At 34.8% G+C, this 19,947-nt stretch overlaps 3 protein-coding genes across 6 annotated transcripts; 1 reads left to right on the top strand and 2 right to left on the bottom strand.

Moving 5' to 3' along the window:
- The first annotated feature begins 251 nt into the window (after positions 1-251).
- On the top strand, positions 252-5,932 carry LOC116112482 (PHD finger protein ALFIN-LIKE 7-like). 4 transcript variants are annotated; one of them, XM_031398617.1, is made up of 5 exons: positions 252-659; positions 757-789; positions 2,325-2,553; positions 5,239-5,368; positions 5,452-5,932. In XM_031398617.1, exons 1-5 carry the CDS (start codon positions 563-565, stop codon positions 5,725-5,727), a joined length of 765 nt encoding a protein of 254 aa, XP_031254477.1. In that variant the 5' UTR covers positions 252-562; the 3' UTR covers positions 5,728-5,932. The 4 variants fall into 4 exon arrangements, with proteins under 4 accessions (XP_031254477.1, XP_031254479.1, XP_031254481.1 ...); XM_031398619.1 differs by having other exon boundaries at positions 253-659; positions 5,239-5,365; positions 5,455-5,932; XM_031398621.1 differs by having other exon boundaries at positions 253-659; positions 5,239-5,365.
- A 1,973-nt stretch (positions 5,933-7,905) lies between these two features.
- LOC116112480 (pentatricopeptide repeat-containing protein At1g14470-like) lies at positions 7,906-10,420 on the bottom strand. Its single transcript, XM_031398615.1, has one exon. It carries the CDS (start codon positions 10,391-10,393, stop codon positions 8,114-8,116), a length of 2,280 nt encoding a protein of 759 aa, XP_031254475.1. The 5' UTR covers positions 10,394-10,420; the 3' UTR covers positions 7,906-8,113.
- Positions 10,421-10,613: 193 nt separating this feature from the next.
- On the bottom strand, positions 10,614-13,165 carry LOC116112481 (pentatricopeptide repeat-containing protein At1g14470-like). The gene has a single exon (XM_031398616.1). It carries the CDS (start codon positions 13,148-13,150, stop codon positions 11,081-11,083), a length of 2,070 nt encoding a protein of 689 aa, XP_031254476.1. The 5' UTR covers positions 13,151-13,165; the 3' UTR covers positions 10,614-11,080.
- Between the last annotated feature and the right edge of the window lie 6,782 nt (positions 13,166-19,947).

Raw genomic sequence — 19,947 nt, 5'->3', positions numbered from 1 at the left:
TTAGAGGTAAAAAAAAAAGAAAAAAAGTGTCCTTGATTGTCACTCAAACATATATATATATATATATATATTAGCCGTAATATGCACAAAAATAGTCTCACAAGAAGTTTGGAACTATTGTTTTGATTGGCTAAAATTGTGTATAATTAATTAACAAAAGTAATTAAATTAAAATCTCAAATCAAAACCCACAAATCCAATTAATTAATTAATTATAACCCACAAACAGGACCACAAATAAACATGATTTACATAAACCCTTCTATGCACATTTATTTATAAATTCTTTCTCTTCCTCTCAATCTATCTCCTTTTAGTTTTACACAAACAAATCTCAACCCAAAATTGTCTCCTACTTTCTCTTTCCCATCTTTTCTCTTCTGGGTTCCTTTCAAAATTGTGTCTTTTTAACCCAATTTTGTCAATTCAAACCCCCAAACAAAAACCCTAATTCCCAAATTAAGCGTTTTTAGACCCTTTCTTTTAAAATTCTTTTCATTTGACTCTTCTTCTTCTTGTTCTCTTCAATACCTGCAAACCCATTTTTGTTATACAAGTGTTTATGGAGGGAATACCGCACCCAATACCCAGAACTGTAGAGGAAGTCTTCGGCGACTTCAAGGGCAGACGAGCTGGCTTGATCAAGGCTTTAACTACTGGTTTAATCTTTGTTTGTTTATTCAATTTATGGGTTTGTTTTTGTCTTTGTGAAATCGGTTCTTTTTTAATTTTAATTCCGTGGGTTGTTTCCTGCAGATGTTGAGAAGTTTTACCAGCAGTGCGATCCTGGTGGGTTTATTTTTGTTTTTAATTTAATCTTTTTTCCTGTTCTTGTAATTTAGGGTGTTATGTTGACTGAAAAAATAACTGTTATGATGTTTTGTTTGTGTAGAGTTGACTCTTTTGTTGTTTGGATTATATTAGGTTTGTGTAAATAATTAGCTAATTAATGTGTTATGAATTGTTAAGTTCAAGGTTGGTGGGTTTCTTTCAGTGTTTTTGAGGATTTTTCTTTTTTGCAGTTCATGGTTTTGTGTTGAATGCAAGAAATGAATTCTTGTTTTGAAGACAGTTCTTTTGAGGCTTTCTATGTTTTCTCAGAGTTCCTTTGTTTCTTACTTACATGGTCATTTTGTGATACATTTATTGGGAATCAAACAAACAGCATTGTGATTTCTCTTCTTGAGAAAACTACGCCATTTATATAAACACAAAGAGCTACTTCACTTTGTTGCACTCACAGAAGTTAGCCCACATAGCCATCTGGCACCTGGTTTGGAGAAAATTCCGAAGTTTTAGTACTCATGTTGGTTGGGTACTTGTGGGAAGTGGATAGTTATTTTCTGTAGATTACTAGGCATTTTTCTTACCCTGTAGCTTTTCCTATTTATTGGAGGCTTATTTGTTATCATGATAATATAATGTGGTTTCTTCATTTGTCCAAATGATATGGTTAATGTTTACTTCACTATTTTGTCAATATGTATCAGCTGGAATGCAAAGCTTTGCAATTTAGTGTGATTCGTTATTAAACAATGAGACATTGTTGTTACATCACACCTGTCGTTTCTTCATTTGTCCAAATGATATGGTTAATGTTTACTTCACTATTTTGTCAATGTGTATCAGCTGGAATGCAAAGCTTTGCAATTTAGTGTGAGTCATTATTAAACAATGAGACATTGTTGTTGCATCACACCATCATTGCAGGCAAACAGGGAAATTGGAACATGAGCAAAATTACCCCTATTTGTAAATAGGCTCAAATGGCTGCCTGATTGCAAAAAATTGCAAAGATATAATGGTAGTAATTTTGTATGTTGGATTCATGCAGTTTTGTTTGTGGACGTATGCTGTTATTTTCAGTTTGTATCCTTCGCATATAGTCTCTGGGTAGTTGTTCATGTAGTTGCAAGCTGATAATATATTATGATTTCTTCTATTCTTCTGGTGTTTAGGTAAATATGTCATGTTCAGTTTCTATTTCTGTCAACTTGTGTTAAGTGGAGTGCAGAGCTTCACAATTTGGTGTGGTTAATTATCACAATCAAATAGGGAAATAGGGGTTCATGAAAATTATATTCATAATTAAATGCCATTCATTATATCTTTGTTGTTTACCATTTATATCTTAAATGTTGCCAGAAAAATTGATGTTGGAAGTATTTTTCTTGTGTTACACAGTGCTTATGTACTCTTAATTATTTAAAATACAGATTTTCTTTTACTTTTAATAAGTTGGCATGGAAGAATGTGAAATGATAATTTAACAATTCAAGACAGAACTGAGAGTTGTTGTTGAAGATACTAATTTGTGCATACAGAAAAGGAGAATTTGTGCCTATACGGACTTCCTAATGAGACATGGGAAGTTAACCTGCCTGTTGAGGAAGTGCCTCCCGAGCTTCCTGAGCCAGCTTTAGGTATAAACTTTGCAAGGGATGGAATGCAGGAGAAAGACTGGTTATCATTGGTTGCAGTGCATAGCGATTCCTGGTTGCTTGCTGTTGCATTCTACTTTGGTGCACGCTTTGGATTTGGTAAGAATGAAAGGTATGGCTTCTTTTTCTTTCCAATTATAGATGGCTTCTTTTTTCTTTCCAATTATACTCATATGTTATTTTAGTACTTGTCATAAATGTTATTGTTCACAAGTTTGATGTATAATCTGCTGTAACTCATTGTCTATTGACATCATATTATTGGTTCTTTAATAATATGCAAAGCACATAAATGGCTAATTTTTTTTTTTTTTATTTTATTTATCATATTCCGTTTATTTTTTCTGATTCAATTCCTGTTAGTATTTTGTTTAGAGAATTTCTGTTTTTCTATTATTTGTTTCATTTTAGTCCTATACTTCTCCGTAATGAATATTCTATATTTTGTTATATAGTTCACAAGACCAATTTGTTTATTTATGAGTGTTTGAATGTTCATTTGTGTACTATCATGATCAAATAATTCACGATATCCTTCCTTGTTTTCCTTTTGTTATCATCAAGACCTTTGTTCATTTTATGTCTACATGGAAGCACATTCCTTTGTTGGGACCTGTCATCATTTTTTCTTGTGACAAGATAACTAAAAGTGTAATTAGATAATAAGTTATTTTTAAGGTTGAGATGTGTCTGAATCAGAGTAAGACTTGGTAAAAGTTTAAGGTGGTGAAGTCAGAAGTTCTTTATACATATACTACTGATGTAAGAATTGATACTGTGTCTTATGAAATGTGGAAAGTCCCTGGTTTTGATGATTGTATGTACTAATTGTTTCTTCAACAATTTAATAGAGGCCTGTCTGTCTGTCCTGCCCTCACTCTCAAAACTATCTACCCCCCTCCTCCTCCTCCTCTTCTTCTTCTGTTCCTCGATTTCTTCCTCTCCTAATAATTGGTTTATGATCTTAATTTACAGCATTGATTGAATGAATCAAATATCACTGTCTTGATATTTGTTTTATGTTTACTTAAGACTGTTGTGTGTCGTTATTAACAATTGACATGGTTTTGATTTACATTATTAGCCCAACCTCTTTCTTATTGTTTCATGCTCATCTCTTTCATATAACAGGTTACATCATCTGCTGAATGAGAAATAATGTTTGACAACATGCATTTGAGCTGTCCCCAGTAAAAGGAAGTTTACTGGTCACAGTCCTTAGCCTATTTCAATATCTGTTCTCTGATGTGTTTCTGTCGAACTTTTAATGACTTAAAATTTACCATTTGACTTAGATTTGTTAAACAGATGGCAATAATAGGACAAAGTGAATTTTATATTGTGGGAATATTGTTCAAGTTATGGATCATATAGGAAGCCTGTGGTGACCTGTGTTTAACCAGCAGGTTGAGAGCACAAAACCCTATTAAGAGTTTGGTTTTAACTTTGATTGGAACTGGATTTTACAGGAAGAAACTCTTCCAGATGATAAATGAACTCCCAACCATCTTTGAAGTTGTGACAGGAAATGTTAAGCAACCAAAAGACCAATCTGCTGCTACTCACAATAGTGGCAAAAGCNATATTATTGGTTCTTTAATAATATGCAAAGCACATAAATGGCTAATTTTTTTTTTTTTTTATTTTATTTATCATATTCCGTTTATTTTTTCTGATTCAATTCCTGTTAGTATTTTGTTTAGAGAATTTCTGTTTTTCTATTATTTGTTTCATTTTAGTCCTATACTTCTCCGTAATGAATATTCTATATTTTGTTATATAGTTCACAAGACCAATTTGTTTATTTGTGAGTGTTTGAATGTTCATTTGTGTACTATCATGATCAAATAATTCACGATATCCTTCCTTGTTTTCCTTTTGTTATCATCAAGACCTTTGTTCATTTTATGTCTACATGGAAGCACATTCCTGTGTTGGGACCTGTCATCATTTTTTCTTGTGACAAGATAACTAAAAGTGTAATTAGATAATAAGTTATTTTTAAGGTTGAGATGTGTCTGAATCAGAGTAAGACTTGGTAAAAGTTTAAGGTGGTGAAGTCAGAAGTTCTTTATACATATACTACTGATGTAAGAATTGATACTGTGTCTTATGAAATGTGGAAAGTCCCTGGTTTTGATGATTGTATGTACTAATTGTTTCTTCAACAATTTAATAGAGGCCTGTCTGTCTGTCCTGCCCTCACTCTCAAAACTATCTACCCCCCTCCTCCTCCTCCTCTTCTTCTTCTGTTCCTCGATTTCTTCCTCTCCTAATAATTGGTTTATGATCTTAATTTACAGCATTGATTGAATGAATCAAATATCACTGTCTTGATATTTGTTTTATGTTTACTTAAGACTGTTGTGTGTCGTTATTAACAATTGACATGGTTTTGATTTACATTATTAGCCCAACCTCTTTCTTATTGTTTCATGCTCATCTCTTTCATATAACAGGTTACATCATCTGCTGAATGAGAAATAATGTTTGACAACATGCATTTGAGCTGTCCCCAGTAAAAGGAAGTTTACTGGTCACAGTCCTTAGCTTATTTCAATATCTGTTCTCTGATGTGTTTCTGTCGAACTTTTAATGACTTAAAATTTACCATTTGACTTAGATTTGTTAAACAGATGGCAATAATAGGACAAAGTGAATGTTATATTGTGGGAATATTGTTCAAGTTATGGATCATATAGGAAGCCTGTGGTGACCTGTGTTTAACCAGCAGGTTGAGAGCACAAAACCCTATTAAGACTTTGGTTTTAACTTTGATTGGAACTGGATTTTACAGGAAGAAACTCTTCCAGATGATAAATGAACTCCCAACCATCTTTGAAGTTGTGACAGGAAATGTTAAGCAACCAAAAGACCAATCTGCTGCTACTCACAATAGTGGCAAAAGCAAATCGAGCGGGAAGGTGGTGAGCTTTTAAACTAGACAGTTGCTTTTATTTTATATCTGCATCAAATTCTTTTCATTCACACTTTGGATGATTCATTTCAGCAGTCTCGTCAACCTGAGCACCAGAACAAGGCAGTGAAGATGTCTCCACCACCGAAGGACGAAGATGATAGTGGGGAGGAAGAGGAAGAAGATGATGAGCAGGGTGCCACTTGTGGGGCATGCGGGGATAACTATGGCACTGATGAATTCTGGATTTGCTGTGATGTGTGCGAGAAATGGTTCCATGGTAAATGTGTAAAGATTACACCTGCAAAGGCCGAGCATATTAAGCAGTACAAGTGCCCCAGTTGCAGTAGCAAGAGGGCTAGAGTTTAAAGTTAGATCTGAAGGTGGGAGTGCAACACTAATTAAACTTAGTGGACGAGGATTAGAACTTTTTTTTCATTACAGTTTGAAAGTAAAACAGATTACCTGTTTCTAGTTAATGAATTTTTAACCTTCTGGTTCCTGTTCTGTTTAATTTCTGTGGAATTGTGTTTTCAAATAGTTGCTGGCATTTATAAATATAAATGTTGATGCAGTTTTCCGGTTTGATTTAAATGCATATTGCTGAATATCTGCATCATTGACATCATTTTGAAAGAGTTGTGTTTACTTATTTGGCAGTCTACTTGTTAACTAAATCTCAGGAGGGAATGATTATGGAAGTTCATTTGGTGTTGCAGCAGCTATCAAAGTCAACCATAATTGAAGTCATAATACTCCATCTGGTTTTGGGAAAATGAATGTTCCTTGGAGAATGATGGTGGTATTCTTTGATCACCTCCTTTCCCCATCCATTGCCATAGTACTTCTCAAGCAGCCTTTCACCATACACTTAAAAGGATGATGCCAAGTTAAATATCAACCATATGAATATAATAAGCTGACAAATGAAGTATAAACAATTTATTTCATAAGTAATAGTGATAATTTTAAGATACCCTAAAACAAAAGTGTGAGGCAATACAAAAGGTACAGAAACACTTCAACCAGAGATTTAAAGGGCTATATAGTATGTTCTTCACTCAAAATGTCACCTTATAAAAGTACTTCTCCTAATCACACATGTAACTTGCATAAATAGAGACAATACCATTACCAAACCTTTAGCAAAGTACTCAAAAACATANGACAGTGAAGATGTCTCCACCACCGAAGGACGAAGATGATAGTGGGGAGGAAGAGGAAGAAGATGATGAGCAGGGTGCCACTTGTGGGGCATGCGGGGATAACTATGGCACTGATGAATTCTGGATTTGCTGTGATGTGTGCGAGAAATGGTTCCATGGTAAATGTGTAAAGATTACACCTGCAAAGGCCGAGCATATTAAGCAGTACAAGTGCCCCAGTTGCAGTAGCAAGAGGGCTAGAGTTTAAAGTTAGATCTGAAGGTGGGAGTGCAACACTAATTAAACTTAGTGGACGAGGATTAGAACTTTTTTTTCATTACAGTTTGAAAGTAAAACAGATTACCTGTTTCTAGTTAATGAATTTTTAACCTTCTGGTTCCTGTTCTGTTTAATTTCTGTGGAATTGTGTTTTCAAATAGTTGCTGGCATTTATAAATATAAATGTTGATGCAGTTTTCCGGTTTGATTTAAATGCATATTGCTGAATATCTGCATCATTGACATCATTTTGAAAGAGTTGTGTTTACTTATTTGGCAGTCTACTTGTTAACTAAATCTCAGGAGGGAATGATTATGGAAGTTCATTTGGTGTTGCAGCAGCTATCAAAGTCAACCATAATTGAAGTCATAATACTCCATCTGGTTTTGGGAAAATGAATGTTCCTTGGAGAATGATGGTGGTATTCTTTGATCACCTCCTTTCCCCATCCATTGCCATAGTACTTCTCAAGCAGCCTTTCACCATACACTTAAAAGGATGATGCCAAGTTAAATATCAACCATATGAATATAATAAGCTGACAAATGAAGTATAAACAATTTATTTCATAAGTAATAGTGATAATTTTAAGATACCCTAAAACAAAAGTGTGAGGCAATACAAAAGGTACAGAAACACTTCAACCAGAGATTTAAAGGGCTATATAGTATGTTCTTCACTCAAAATGTCACCTTATAAAAGTACTTCTCCTAATCACACATGTAACTTGCATAAATAGAGACAATACCATTACCAAACCTTTAGCAAAGTACTCAAAAACATAGCCTCAATAATGAAGTTAAAAAATGGTTATGGTCTATTATTTATCTATGACAACAAAATAGAACATGGCAAATGGCGGCTAAGTGAAGCTAATAGCATCTATGCTTCACTGTTAAAGAATGTTTGCCTAACCTTATCAACCATTACCAATTTTTGATTTATTCTCTGGTGATCTTCAAAGTGGATAGAATTTTAGAAGTGCCAGTCTCCTCCATCATCTGGCCATTTGCAATCAGCTAGCCTGATGATACACAATATGGACTTGGAAGATGATGCTATGCATTCAATGGTCCAGGTTGGATGACAAGAATGAAGAAGAGATGGTTCAGGGCATGGGCAAATTATAGTTCTACTTCACAAGCAGCCTGTGAGCACTTTCTCACTTGAAGTCTCATGCCAGAGTGGCCATTTTCTTGACCATCTAATGATCTTCTGCATCCACTGTCTCAGCAGCATTCCATAACTAAGCAAATGGTTTTATAATGGTCAGTTGATCACAGAACACAGGCCATCCATTGCAAGATTAAGGCGAATTTTTTTTCTTCCATTACCAATAGTCCTTGCAAGAGCAAAACCCATCACTGAAACAGTGAAATCTATTGTTATCTCTCACAATGATCTCCCTGCCCTCCAACTTAGAAATCATCTTTATAGAAGTGTGGCAATCCCAACACACCCTAAGGTTCTTCACCACCCTAATCACTGCCCCTAGTTCACTGACAAGAAGGGCAAAACAAATGGCCAGTTTCTCACTATGTGTTCCAACCATCTCTTCCTTCTCTTCGTCTTCAACATCTCTTAGCACACAGCTCTTGTCAGCTTCATACCCAAGCTTTCTCATCTTGCTACCCAATTCTGCCAATAGCCTATAGATATCTTCTGATCTTTCATGTGATCTGTCGCCAACTATGAACTTGTGCATTTTACCTTTATATTCCACCAAACTCCATGCAGTTGTCTTCTTCACTCCCACTTTTCTCATTGATTCTCTAATTCTATCGACATCTTCCCACCTCCCTGCCAGAGCATATATATTGGAAAGCAAAATATAATTTCCTGAATTATTTGGTTCAAGGTCAAATAACTTATTTGCAGCAAGCTCCCCAAGTTCAACTCTTTTGTGAATTCGACTAGCATTCAGAAGTGAGCCATAAACTCCTGCATGTGGCTTCATTGGCATGCTATCAATCAATCTTTTAGCTTCATCTAGTTGGCCTACTCGACCTAGCAAATCAACCATGCATGCATAGTGATCCACAGTTGGATTTTTGATTGAGTTAAAAACCTTCCATCCTTCATCTAATAATCCTGCATGACTACAGGCTGTCAAAACACCAATATATGTCACACGGTCCAGCTCAATACCTTCTTCTATCATCTTTGACATTTGTTCAATGGCTTCCTTTCCATGGCCATGAGCTGCGAACCCCGCTATCAAAGTATTGTAGGAAACCACATCTCTTGTACTCATTTCTTGAAAAATTCTCTCAGAGTCCTTTATGCTTCCACATTTTGAGTACATGAAAATCAAAGAATTATATCCTGAAACGCTCAGGTTGATATGGTTCTTGGTGAGAAAATTAACTGCCCAATTACCCAATTCTAAAGCCCCAAGATGCCCACAAGCCGAGATAACACTCACCATGGTGACTTCATCTGGTTTTGCTTCTTTAGTCTTAGTCATTTCTTTAAAAAGGTTAATTGCCATAGCGGACTGCCCGTTCTGAGCATATCCAGCAATCATTGAGTTCCATGATACCACATTCCTTTGCAGCATCTTATCGAAGAGCTGTCTAGCTGAACTCAAATCACCTACCCTCATGTACGCAGAAATCATGGCATTCCAAGTAAAGACATTCCTATATATCCCCAAATCATCAAAGATTCTTTGTGCAGTCTCAAGACTCCCACACTTTGCATACATATCAAGCAATGCAGTCTTCAAAAAACAATTCAAACGGATCTGCCTCTGGTCAAGCATTTTCACCAGTGAATCTGCAAGGTAAGGATCACCGCGAGATGAGCATGATGAAATGACTGTAACCCATGTAGTTTCATCCGGCTTAACCCCAGCAGTGACCATATCACCAAACAACCTCAACGCCTCTTCTGTAAACCCATTTTGAGCATACCCTGAAAGCATTGCATTCCAAGAAACCACGTTTTTCTCCAGCATTTCATCAAAATACCTCCTTGCACTGACCAAATCCTTCATCTTAACATACCCCGAAACCATAGCCGTCCAAGTCACAACATTCCTCTCACTCATCATACTAAACAACCTACACACTTCACCCTCCAAACCCCACTTCCAATACCCAGAAATCATCGAATTCCAATCCGCAACACTTCTCTCAGTCATTTCATCAAACACTTTTCTGCACAGCTCAATTGGCCCATACTTCCCATAACAATCCATAATCACATTGCGTATATATCGATCCTCACCATAACCCAGTTTCAAAACAAGGGCATGGAACAGAAAACCCTTATCACCAAACGATTTGATCACAACTGGGTACACAAAAGCATCAGGCTTTATATTGTGAGACAACATGCTTTGAAAGAGGGACAAAACCTCATCATGGGCACCCATTTGGGAGTAGTACTTGAGCATACAAGTGAAGAGGTAGACATTGGGGTTTGGTGTGAAATTGAAGATAGGGCGGGCGTAGGAGGGTGGCGCGTTGAGGCGCGTACAGTGGGTAAGGAGGAGCGAGGCATAGTAGCTTTGGTGGTGGAGAGAAATTTGAACAAGGTGGGCATGAAGCTGTTTGAGTTGGTTAAGGTTAGTTAATTTGGTTGCTAGAGTACCCAAATGTGGCATGCTTAGTCAGTGTTAGTACTATTTTGTTTGCTTAGTTCACATTTTAAGGAAGTGAAAGAGATTTTGTCCTAATCCCCTTTATATTCATCACAATATATAAAAATTAGAAAAGTACTGGGTGAAATAAGCGTATGTATATTTGTTCAATGATATGGAGGCATGCTGGTTATGGTCTATTATTTATCTATGACAACAAAATAGAACATGGCAAAATGGCGGCTAAGTGAAGCTAATAGCATCTATGCTTCACTGTTAAAGAATGTTTGCCTAACCTTATCAACCATTACCAATTTTTGATTTATTCTCTGGTGGTCTTCAAAGTGGATAGAATTTTAGAAGTGCCAGTCTCCTCCATCATCTGGCCATTTGCAATCAGCTAGCCTGATGACACACAATATGGACTTGGAAGATGATGCTATGCATTCAATGGTCCAGGTTGGATGACAAGAATGAAGAAGAGATGGTTCAGTGCATGGGCAAATTATAGTTCTACTTCACAAGCAGCCTGTGAGCACTTTCTCACTTGAAGTCTCATGCCAGAGTGGCCATTTTCTTGACCATCTAATGATCTTCTGCATCCACTGTCTCAGCAGCATTCCATAACTAAGCAAATGGTTTTATAATGGTCAGTTGATCACAGAACACAGGCCATCCATTGCAAGATTAAGGCGAATTTTTTTTCTTCCATTACCAATAGTCCTTGCAAGAGCAAAACCCATCACTGAAACAGTGAAATCTATTGTTATCTCTCACAATGATCTCCCTGCCCTCCAACTTAGAAATCATCTTTATAGAAGTGTGGCAATCCCAACACACCCTAAGGTTCTTCACCACCCTAATCACTGCCCCTAGTTCACTGACAAGAAGGGCAAAACAAATGGCCAGTTTCTCACTATGTGTTCCAACCATCTCTTCCTTCTCTTCGTCTTCAACATCTCTTAGCACACAGCTCTTGTCAGCTTCATACCCAAGCTTTCTCATCTTGCTACCCAATTCTGCCAATAGCCTATAGATATCTTCTGATCTTTCATGTGATCTGTCGCCAACTATGAACTTGTGCATTTTACCTTTATATTCCACCAAACTCCATGCAGTTGTCTTCTTCACTCCCACTTTTCTCATTGATTCTCTAATTCTATCGACATCTTCCCACCTCCCTGCCAGAGCATATATATTGGAAAGCAAAATATAATTTCCTGAATTATTTGGTTCAAGGTCAAATAACTTATTTGCAGCAAGCTCCCCAAGTTCAACTCTTTTGTGAATTCGACTAGCATTCAGAAGTGAGCCATAAACTCCTGCATGTGGCTTCATTGGCATGCTATCAATCAATCTTTTAGCTTCATCTAGTTGGCCTACTCGACCTAGCAAATCAACCATGCATGCATAGTGATCCACAGTTGGATTTTTGATTGAGTTAAAAACCTTCCATCCTTCATCTAATAATCCTGCATGACTACAGGCTGTCAAAACACCAATATATGTCACACGGTCCAGCTCAATACCTTCTTCTATCATCTTTGACATTTGTTCAATGGCTTCCTTTCCATGGCCATGAGCTGCGAACCCCGCTATCAAAGTATTGTAGGAAACCACATCTCTTGTACTCATTTCTTGAAAAATTCTCTCAGAGTCCTTTATGCTTCCACATTTTGAGTACATGAAAATCAAAGAATTATATCCTGAAACGCTCAGGTTGATATGGTTCTTGGTGAGAAAATTAACTGCCCAATTACCCAATTCTAAAGCCCCAAGATGCCCACAAGCCGAGATAACACTCACCATAGTGACTTCATCTGGTTTTGCTTCTTTAGTCTTAGTCATTTCTTTAAAAAGGTTAATTGCCATAGCGGACTGCCCATTTTGAGCATATCCAGCAATCATTGAGTTCCATGATACCACATTCCTTTGCAGCATCTTATCGAAGAGCTCTCTAGCTGAACTCAAATCACCTACCCTCATGTACGCAGAAATCATGGCATTCCAAGTAACAACATTCCTATATATCCCCAAATCATCAAAGATTCTTTGTGCAGTCTCAAGACTCCCACACTTTGCATACATATCAAGCAATGCAGTCTTCAAAAAACAATTCAAACGGATCTGCCTCTGGTCAAGCATTTTCACCAGTGAATCTGCAAGGTAAGGATCACCGCGAGATGAGCATGATGAAATGACTGTAACCCATGTAGTTTCATCCGGCTTAACCCCAGCAGTGACCATATCACCAAACAACCTCAACGCCTCTTCTGTAAACCCATTTTGAGCATACCCTGAAAGCATTGCATTCCAAGAAACCACGTTTTTCTCCAGCATTTCATCAAAATACCTCCTTGCACTGACCAAATCCTTCATCTTAACATACCCCGAAACCATAGCCGTCCAAGTCACAACATTCCTCTCACTCATCATACTAAACAACCTACACACTTCACCCTCCAAACCCCACTTCCAATACCCAGAAATCATCGAATTCCAATCCGCAACACTTCTCTCAGTCATTTCATCAAACACTTTTCTGCACAGCTCAATTGGCCCATACTTCCCATAACAATCCATAATCACATTGCGTATATATCGATCCTCACCATAACCCAGTTTCAAAACAAGGGCATGGAACAGAAAACCCTTATCACCAAACGATTTGATCACAACTGGGTACACAAAAGCATCAGGCTTTATATTGTGAGACAACATGCTTTGAAAGAGGGACAAAACCTCATCATGGGCACCCATTTGGGAGTAGTACTTGAGCATACAAGTGAAGAGGTAGACATTGGGGTTGGTGTGAAATTGAAGATAGGGCGGGGCGTAGGAGGGTGGCGCGTTGAGGCGCGTACAGTGGGTAAGGAGGAGCGAGGCATAGTAGCTTTGGTGGTGAGAGAAATTGAACAGGTGGGCATGAAGCTGTTTGAGTGGTTAAGGTTAGTTAATTTGGTTGCTAGAGGTACCCAAATGCGGCATGCTTGTCAGTGTTAGTACTATTTGTTTGCTTGTTACATTTAAGGAAGTGAAAGAGATTTTGTCCTAATCCCCTTTATATTCATCACAATATATAAAAATTAGAAAAGAATGGGTGAGTAAGCGTATGTATATTTGTTTTTATGATTAGAGGTATGCAAATGCATCCATTCCACAAATTTTTCCCCCAAAAAAACGTATACATAGATTCACTTTAATAAGAGAATTGAAAAAATCATCAATAAGATTGATACATATATCTCCGTCCATAACTTGACGTATATTATTAAAACAAGTACATATATATATTACAATGTCATTTACATTTTTTTTTTTAAATATGAATATTTCTAGGAGAGAATATTGTATGCTTATTAATATAATTCTTTTTATGTTTAAAAAATGAGAAATAAAATTTGAAATCCAAATATATAACCTAAAATAAGGTGCAATTAAAATGTAGGTGGTACATTTAGTAGTTCTCTCAATAGGGCCAAGAAGGCTTTAGGTTCTGTGGGGACAATGGAGCCCTTTTAGAGCCCCAAATTGGGTCAATGGGAAAGCTCTTAAAAGAATTCAACTAGACATCTACTATTGAAAGTACAAAGCATTCATGTGGTTTATAATAAGGTATTATGATCAACCCTCTTTGACTCTCCTCAATCTATTGCTAAATTTATGTAAAAGATTAAAACACCATCAACCCAAAAAGTCATTCCAAAACATATAATCATTAGCACAAAAAAGAAAAAGAAATGTGAGATAAATGTTTAATGCACCACCTATTATATGGTAAATTAAAATTTATCATGTTTTTCGTCGTTAATTTTGATATACCATTTTCTCATAAGATGATTAATATACCAAAAGTGAAACATCATACTGTGATTGACCTAATAGATTAATTAATTTTCTTTCTAAAAATTGTTGGAACCTCATTACAACACAAAAATAACAAAAATATGCATGTGATCATATAGTAATGAAATGAATTGTGGGTTCAAGCAAGTATCATTCATTTGGATACTCTTTAAATAAGCTTTTTGTAGACATATTAATTAATTAACAAAACATGAAATGTTGGATTAAAGCTAACAAGAAGATGAAGACAAGTCCTCAAATATGTTTGTGTTATGTATACTTGTTGCACTACAACTTTTATTAGAAAATTGAGGATGGAACCAATATTGCAAATGGGAAGTTGCATGGCTTGTCTAAAATTTGCTAATAAGTTGGGGGTAGAATGGGCTCAAGAAGACCTAATAAACTAACGTATATAAGCTTCCAAAATGCCTAAATGCCTATCATAGCCACCCTAAGCATTAGTTGAAGAGTAAATTAATATGTGGACTCAAGGTCATGTGCAGATATTTTTAGGTTTACTCTTAGAGGTTTAGGGTTTCGACTTTCGACTGATATCTTGATCCGAGTAATTACAAGTTTGTGAATGATAGTTATCTTTGTTTTTATTGTTTATTTTAACTCTATTCCTTTATTTTTTGTTTTAACTTATTTGGTAATGATCAATCTTGAGCCTTAATAAAGAAATATAATATTATCATGTCCTTGTTTTTAACTCAACAATCTTTAAAAAACGACTACTAAAATATTAAGTAACGTGACTCATTCTCTTATAACATTAAAATATGATTTTCAAGATTCTCAATTTTGTTCGTAGCAAAAATATTGTCATAATTGTCAATACCCTTTAATCTCTATTGTTAACACTTAATTTTATTGGTTGATTGAGTTGTAATGTTGTCGTGCTAAATAGTAGCAATGCACAACTTCTATTTCAAATTATTAAAAAAATCTTCAAGTAATGGCAAGCTTAAGCTCAAGTTGTGAATCAATGAAATATTCAATTCAAATGGATAATGACCCAAAGAATCAAAGATTGCATGTGATAAGCATTTGCTTGTAGATGGCAAAGCATGTTCATCTAATTAAACTAAGAGAAAGAGATCTGATTTGGGTATATCTTATAAGGTTTGTTTATGAAAAATGATTAAAAATTAATCAAATTAATTCACAAAGACATGATAGAGAGAGAGATAGAGGTGAGCGGTTCTGCCAGTACCTGCATTTTTCGAGGAGAATCGAACTAGAACCGCAGTGCAGGTTTCCAAACAAATGTCGGTCAAAACACATAGTGCATGTCTTAAATTCAAGGAACTGGAACCTAAAATGCAGTTCCAGTTCCTTTCCGATTAACCACAAAAAATCAATTACCCCCCTATTAGTTAAAAAAAACAAAAATACAACTTAAGTTTATAAAACACCCCTAACAAATTTTGATTACTCATTCATTTGTGTCCAATGTAACTCATAAATCCCTAATTTCTAGGTAACACTTGATTCAATCAATTCATCACAATTCACATAAAATTCCTCAATCAAAACCAAAACACAAACAATTAATTAAACAATCATATTATAAATCTATAATTTAATATTATAATTAATTAAATTTCTAATATTTAATTAAGTATTGTACTAATGTTTATAATTGAATATTATAAATAATTAAGTAATCATTAACTATGTATGTTATAATTAATTAAGATTATAAATAATGTAATGTTATTATCAATTAAGTAATTATTTAATATAATGTAAGTTTTTATTATTATTTAATTTTTCATTTTAATTAAGTATTCATACTATAAATTTATGATGTAATGCTATAATTAATTAATTTTCTAATCATTAATTAGGTATTGTGCTAATGTAATAAATTACTAATGTTTATAATTAATGTCATAATTAATTAAGGTAATCATTTCATTATTTAATGTTATAATTAATTATGTGATCATACTATAATGTAATGTTATAATGAATTAGGTAATCATACTATAAATCTTTAATATAATATTATAATTAATTAAATTTTTTATCGTTTAATTAAGTATTGTACTAATGTTTATAATAGAATGTTATAATTAATTAAGTAATCATTTAATTAAGTAACCATTTGTTTATAACGTAATGTTATAATTAATTAAGTAATCATACTATAAATCTATAATGTAATGTTATAATTAATTAAATTTCTAATCATTTAATTAAATAATGTACTAATGTAGTAAATTACTAATGTTTATAACGTAATGTTATAATTAATTAAGTAATCATACTATAAATCTATAATGTAATGTTATAATTAATTAAATTTCTAATTATTTAATTAAGTAGTATACTAAATTACTAATGTAATGTTATAAACTTATAATTAATTAAATAATTATTTAACTATAATTTAATGTTATAATTGATTAAGTAATCATTTAACTAGCAATGTATTAATGTTTATTAATTTATTTTATATAATTAATTAATTACTAATTTATTACATCTATACTTAGAACTTGATAATTAAAGTAAATAACTAAATATTATATTATTATTCAATCAAATATACTATTATATTAAAAAATAATTCTTTTAATAATGTTAAAATATTTTTAATTTGTTTTAATTCTAATTATACACTTAATTAATCAAAACTTTAATATTAATATATTATAATTTATTAAAGTTTTTATATGGTATAGTTTATAAGTAATAAGTATAATTGTATATTTATTTACTTAGGTTATTGTAAAAATTTAACTTTTTCCATTTTAATTTTTTATATGTAAAATTACAATAGACCCCCTATTCTTCACATATATTTATTTCAATCCAGGTTCCAAAACAGGGTACCCGGCTACCCACTGCAGGTTCCAAGCAGGGTACCCGCTGCAGGTTCTTTTTTTTTTTTAGATTCTGGTTCTGATTCCTTCACATGTAGGAATCAGAACCGGAACCAGAACCGCATAGTGTCGGTTCCGAAAAAATGGAACTGGAACCTACCCGCGCAGTGTCGGTTCTGTGTAGGTTCCAGTTTCAATTCTACCCGTTACCCGTGTTCACCCCTAGAGAGAGACCCTTTGTTGCCCTCCTCATCACATGCTTTGTAGTTGTTGTAGATAATCATACAAAATCTTACAGATATTACATGATTAAGTGTATAAATCTATAATAGGATATTAGGATTGTAATAAATATATATTAAGAACAAATTTGTAAAATAGGAAGTTAGATTCTTCATTTCCTAGATTAGATTATTTGTTTCCTAGATTAGTTTTTTATTTTCCTATATACTGATGTATAATTTATCAATAATAATAATAACAATCAGTTCTCTGTTTTTCACATGGTATCAGAGCAATTCTAGGTTGTTTCTCAATTTCGTTTTCTTTTTCTTTGCTCAAGTGAGCATTATTTATGAGTCACCTTGGAGAATGGCCTTTTTTTCCTCACCACCTGCCTAGGAAGAAGCCCCTCTTGTCGATCGACCATTCCTTGAAGTCCCGTCACCAGAGGAGCAGCACGTGAGTCTCACACGCCACCTTTTTCATCTGCGGCAGTCTTCACGCGCTGGAGCGTTGGGGTGCGTGTGACAAAGGACAGTGCTCCGATCACCCTTCCTAGCTTCGTCTTGATATTTTCGGCAAGTCTGTGTGATCAATTCCTCAGTATCTCAGCCAGGTCAGATCAGTTTTGTTGATTTCTGTTGGTATCAAATTTTGTTCTTTGAAGAGTTTTGTTGGCTATTTGTGTTGAGGTCGGTTTGTTGACTTTCGTCTGTAAGTTGTGTTGGCTATTTGTGTTGAGATCAATTTTTTCGTCTTCTTACCATGGCTGATAAGCCTATAACTAATATGGTTCTTGTAATGTCAAAAATTATGGAACATAAGCTTAATGGGTCTGATAACTATTTTGATTGAAGTAAGACAATTCGTCTCTACCTGTGAAGCATTGGTAAAGATAATCATCTCACAAAAGATTCGTCTGAAGACGATTCAAAGCAAACATGGTTGAGAGAGGATGCCCGGCTGTTCTTGCAGATACGGAACTCTATCAATAGTGACGTACTTGGTTTAATTGATCATTGTAAATTTGTGAAAGAGTTGATGGACTATCTAGATTTGTTGTATTCTGGGAAAGGGAATGTTTCTCGTATTTTTGATGTATGCGAAGCCTTTTATCAAGCTGAGAAAGAAGATAGGTCTCTTATGACCTATTTTATGGACTTTAAAAGGATATATGAAGAACTTAACATCCTTTTACCGATGAGTGCTGATGTGAAAGTTCAACAAGGTCAACAAGAGAAAATGGCGGTTATGAGTTTCCTAGTTGGACTCATTTCTGAGTTTGAATCGGCTAAATCTTAGGTTCTCGCTAGTTCTAAGATCACCTCCCTCCAAGACGTATTCACTAGGGTTCTTCGTACAGAAAGCACTTAATCTGTTCAGTTGAGTAGTGCTCTTGTAAGTCAGAATAATGACACCGGACATTCATATAACAGGAGCAATAATAAAGGAGGGGGTTCGAATAATCATGATAATTGGAGTCAAGAGTTAGGAGGGATTGTGTGCTACTACTGTCATGAACCCGGTCATACAAAGCGCACACGTAGAAAGTTGCAAAATAAAGCCCAGAAAACTTAATCAGCTCATGTTGCCGCTACTGATACTTTTGAGAAGACGGTTATGATTTCAGTTGATGAGTTTGCCAAGTTTTCTCAGTATCAAGAATCATTGAAGTCTTCATCTACTTCCATTTCTGCTCTTGCCGAGTCAGGCAAACCAAATACATATCTTATTTCCTTATCCTCTAAATGGGTCATTGATTCTGGTGCCACAGATCATATGACAGGTAATCCTCGTCTTTTTTCAACATATCAGTCACATAATTCCTCGTCTAATATTACTTTAGCAGATGGGTCAACTTCTTGTGTTCTTGGGTCTGTGTCTATTAACCCTACTCCGTTAATTTTCCTATCCTTTGTATTGAGTCTACCACAGTTTGCTTTTAATTTAATTTCTGTGAGTAAACTCACTCGTGCTCTTAAATGTTGCGTCTCATTTTTCCCTGATCATTGCCTATTTCAGGATCTTACGATGAGGCAGATTATTGGTAAAGGACATGAATCTGAATGGCTCTACATCCTTGACACACAGGTGCCTAGAATCATTGCATGTTCCAGTATTTCGACCTCTTTTGAGGTGCATTGTCGGTTAGAACATTCTTCTTTACCATTGTTAAAGAAACTATGTCCTCAGTTTAATAATTTATCTATGTTAGATTGTGAGTCATGTCAATTTGCCAAACACCACCGTCTTCCTTCAAGTCCAAGAGTCAATAAACGGGCTAGTGTCCCTTTTGAATTAATTCATTCAGATGTTTGGGGTCTGTGTTCTATTATGTCTAAACCTGGATTTAAATATTTTGTTACCTTTGTTGATGACAACGCTCGTGTAACTTGGCTTTATTTAATGAAAAATCGTTCTTTCTCATTTTTGTGCCTTTTGTGTTGAAGTTAAAACTTAATTTAATACTTTTGTCTAGGCATTAAGAAGCGATAATGCCAAAAAATATTTTTTGAGTTCTTTTCCGTCTTATATGAGTCAACATGACATTCTTCATCAATCCTCTTGTGTTGACACACAGTCCCAAAATAGAGTAGCCGAGAGGAAAAATAGGCACCTTCTTGAAACCGTCTGAGCCCTATTATTTCAAATGCAAGTTCCTAAACAGTTTTG

The sequence above is a fragment of the Pistacia vera genome, unplaced genomic scaffold (genome assembly GCF_008641045.1).
Source record: "Pistacia vera cultivar Batoury unplaced genomic scaffold, PisVer_v2 Contig662, whole genome shotgun sequence".
Classification (NCBI taxonomy): Eukaryota; Viridiplantae; Streptophyta; class Magnoliopsida; order Sapindales; family Anacardiaceae; genus Pistacia; species Pistacia vera.
The sequence above is the reverse complement of the archived record's forward strand: the minus strand, read 5'-3'. Positions and strand labels throughout refer to the sequence as shown.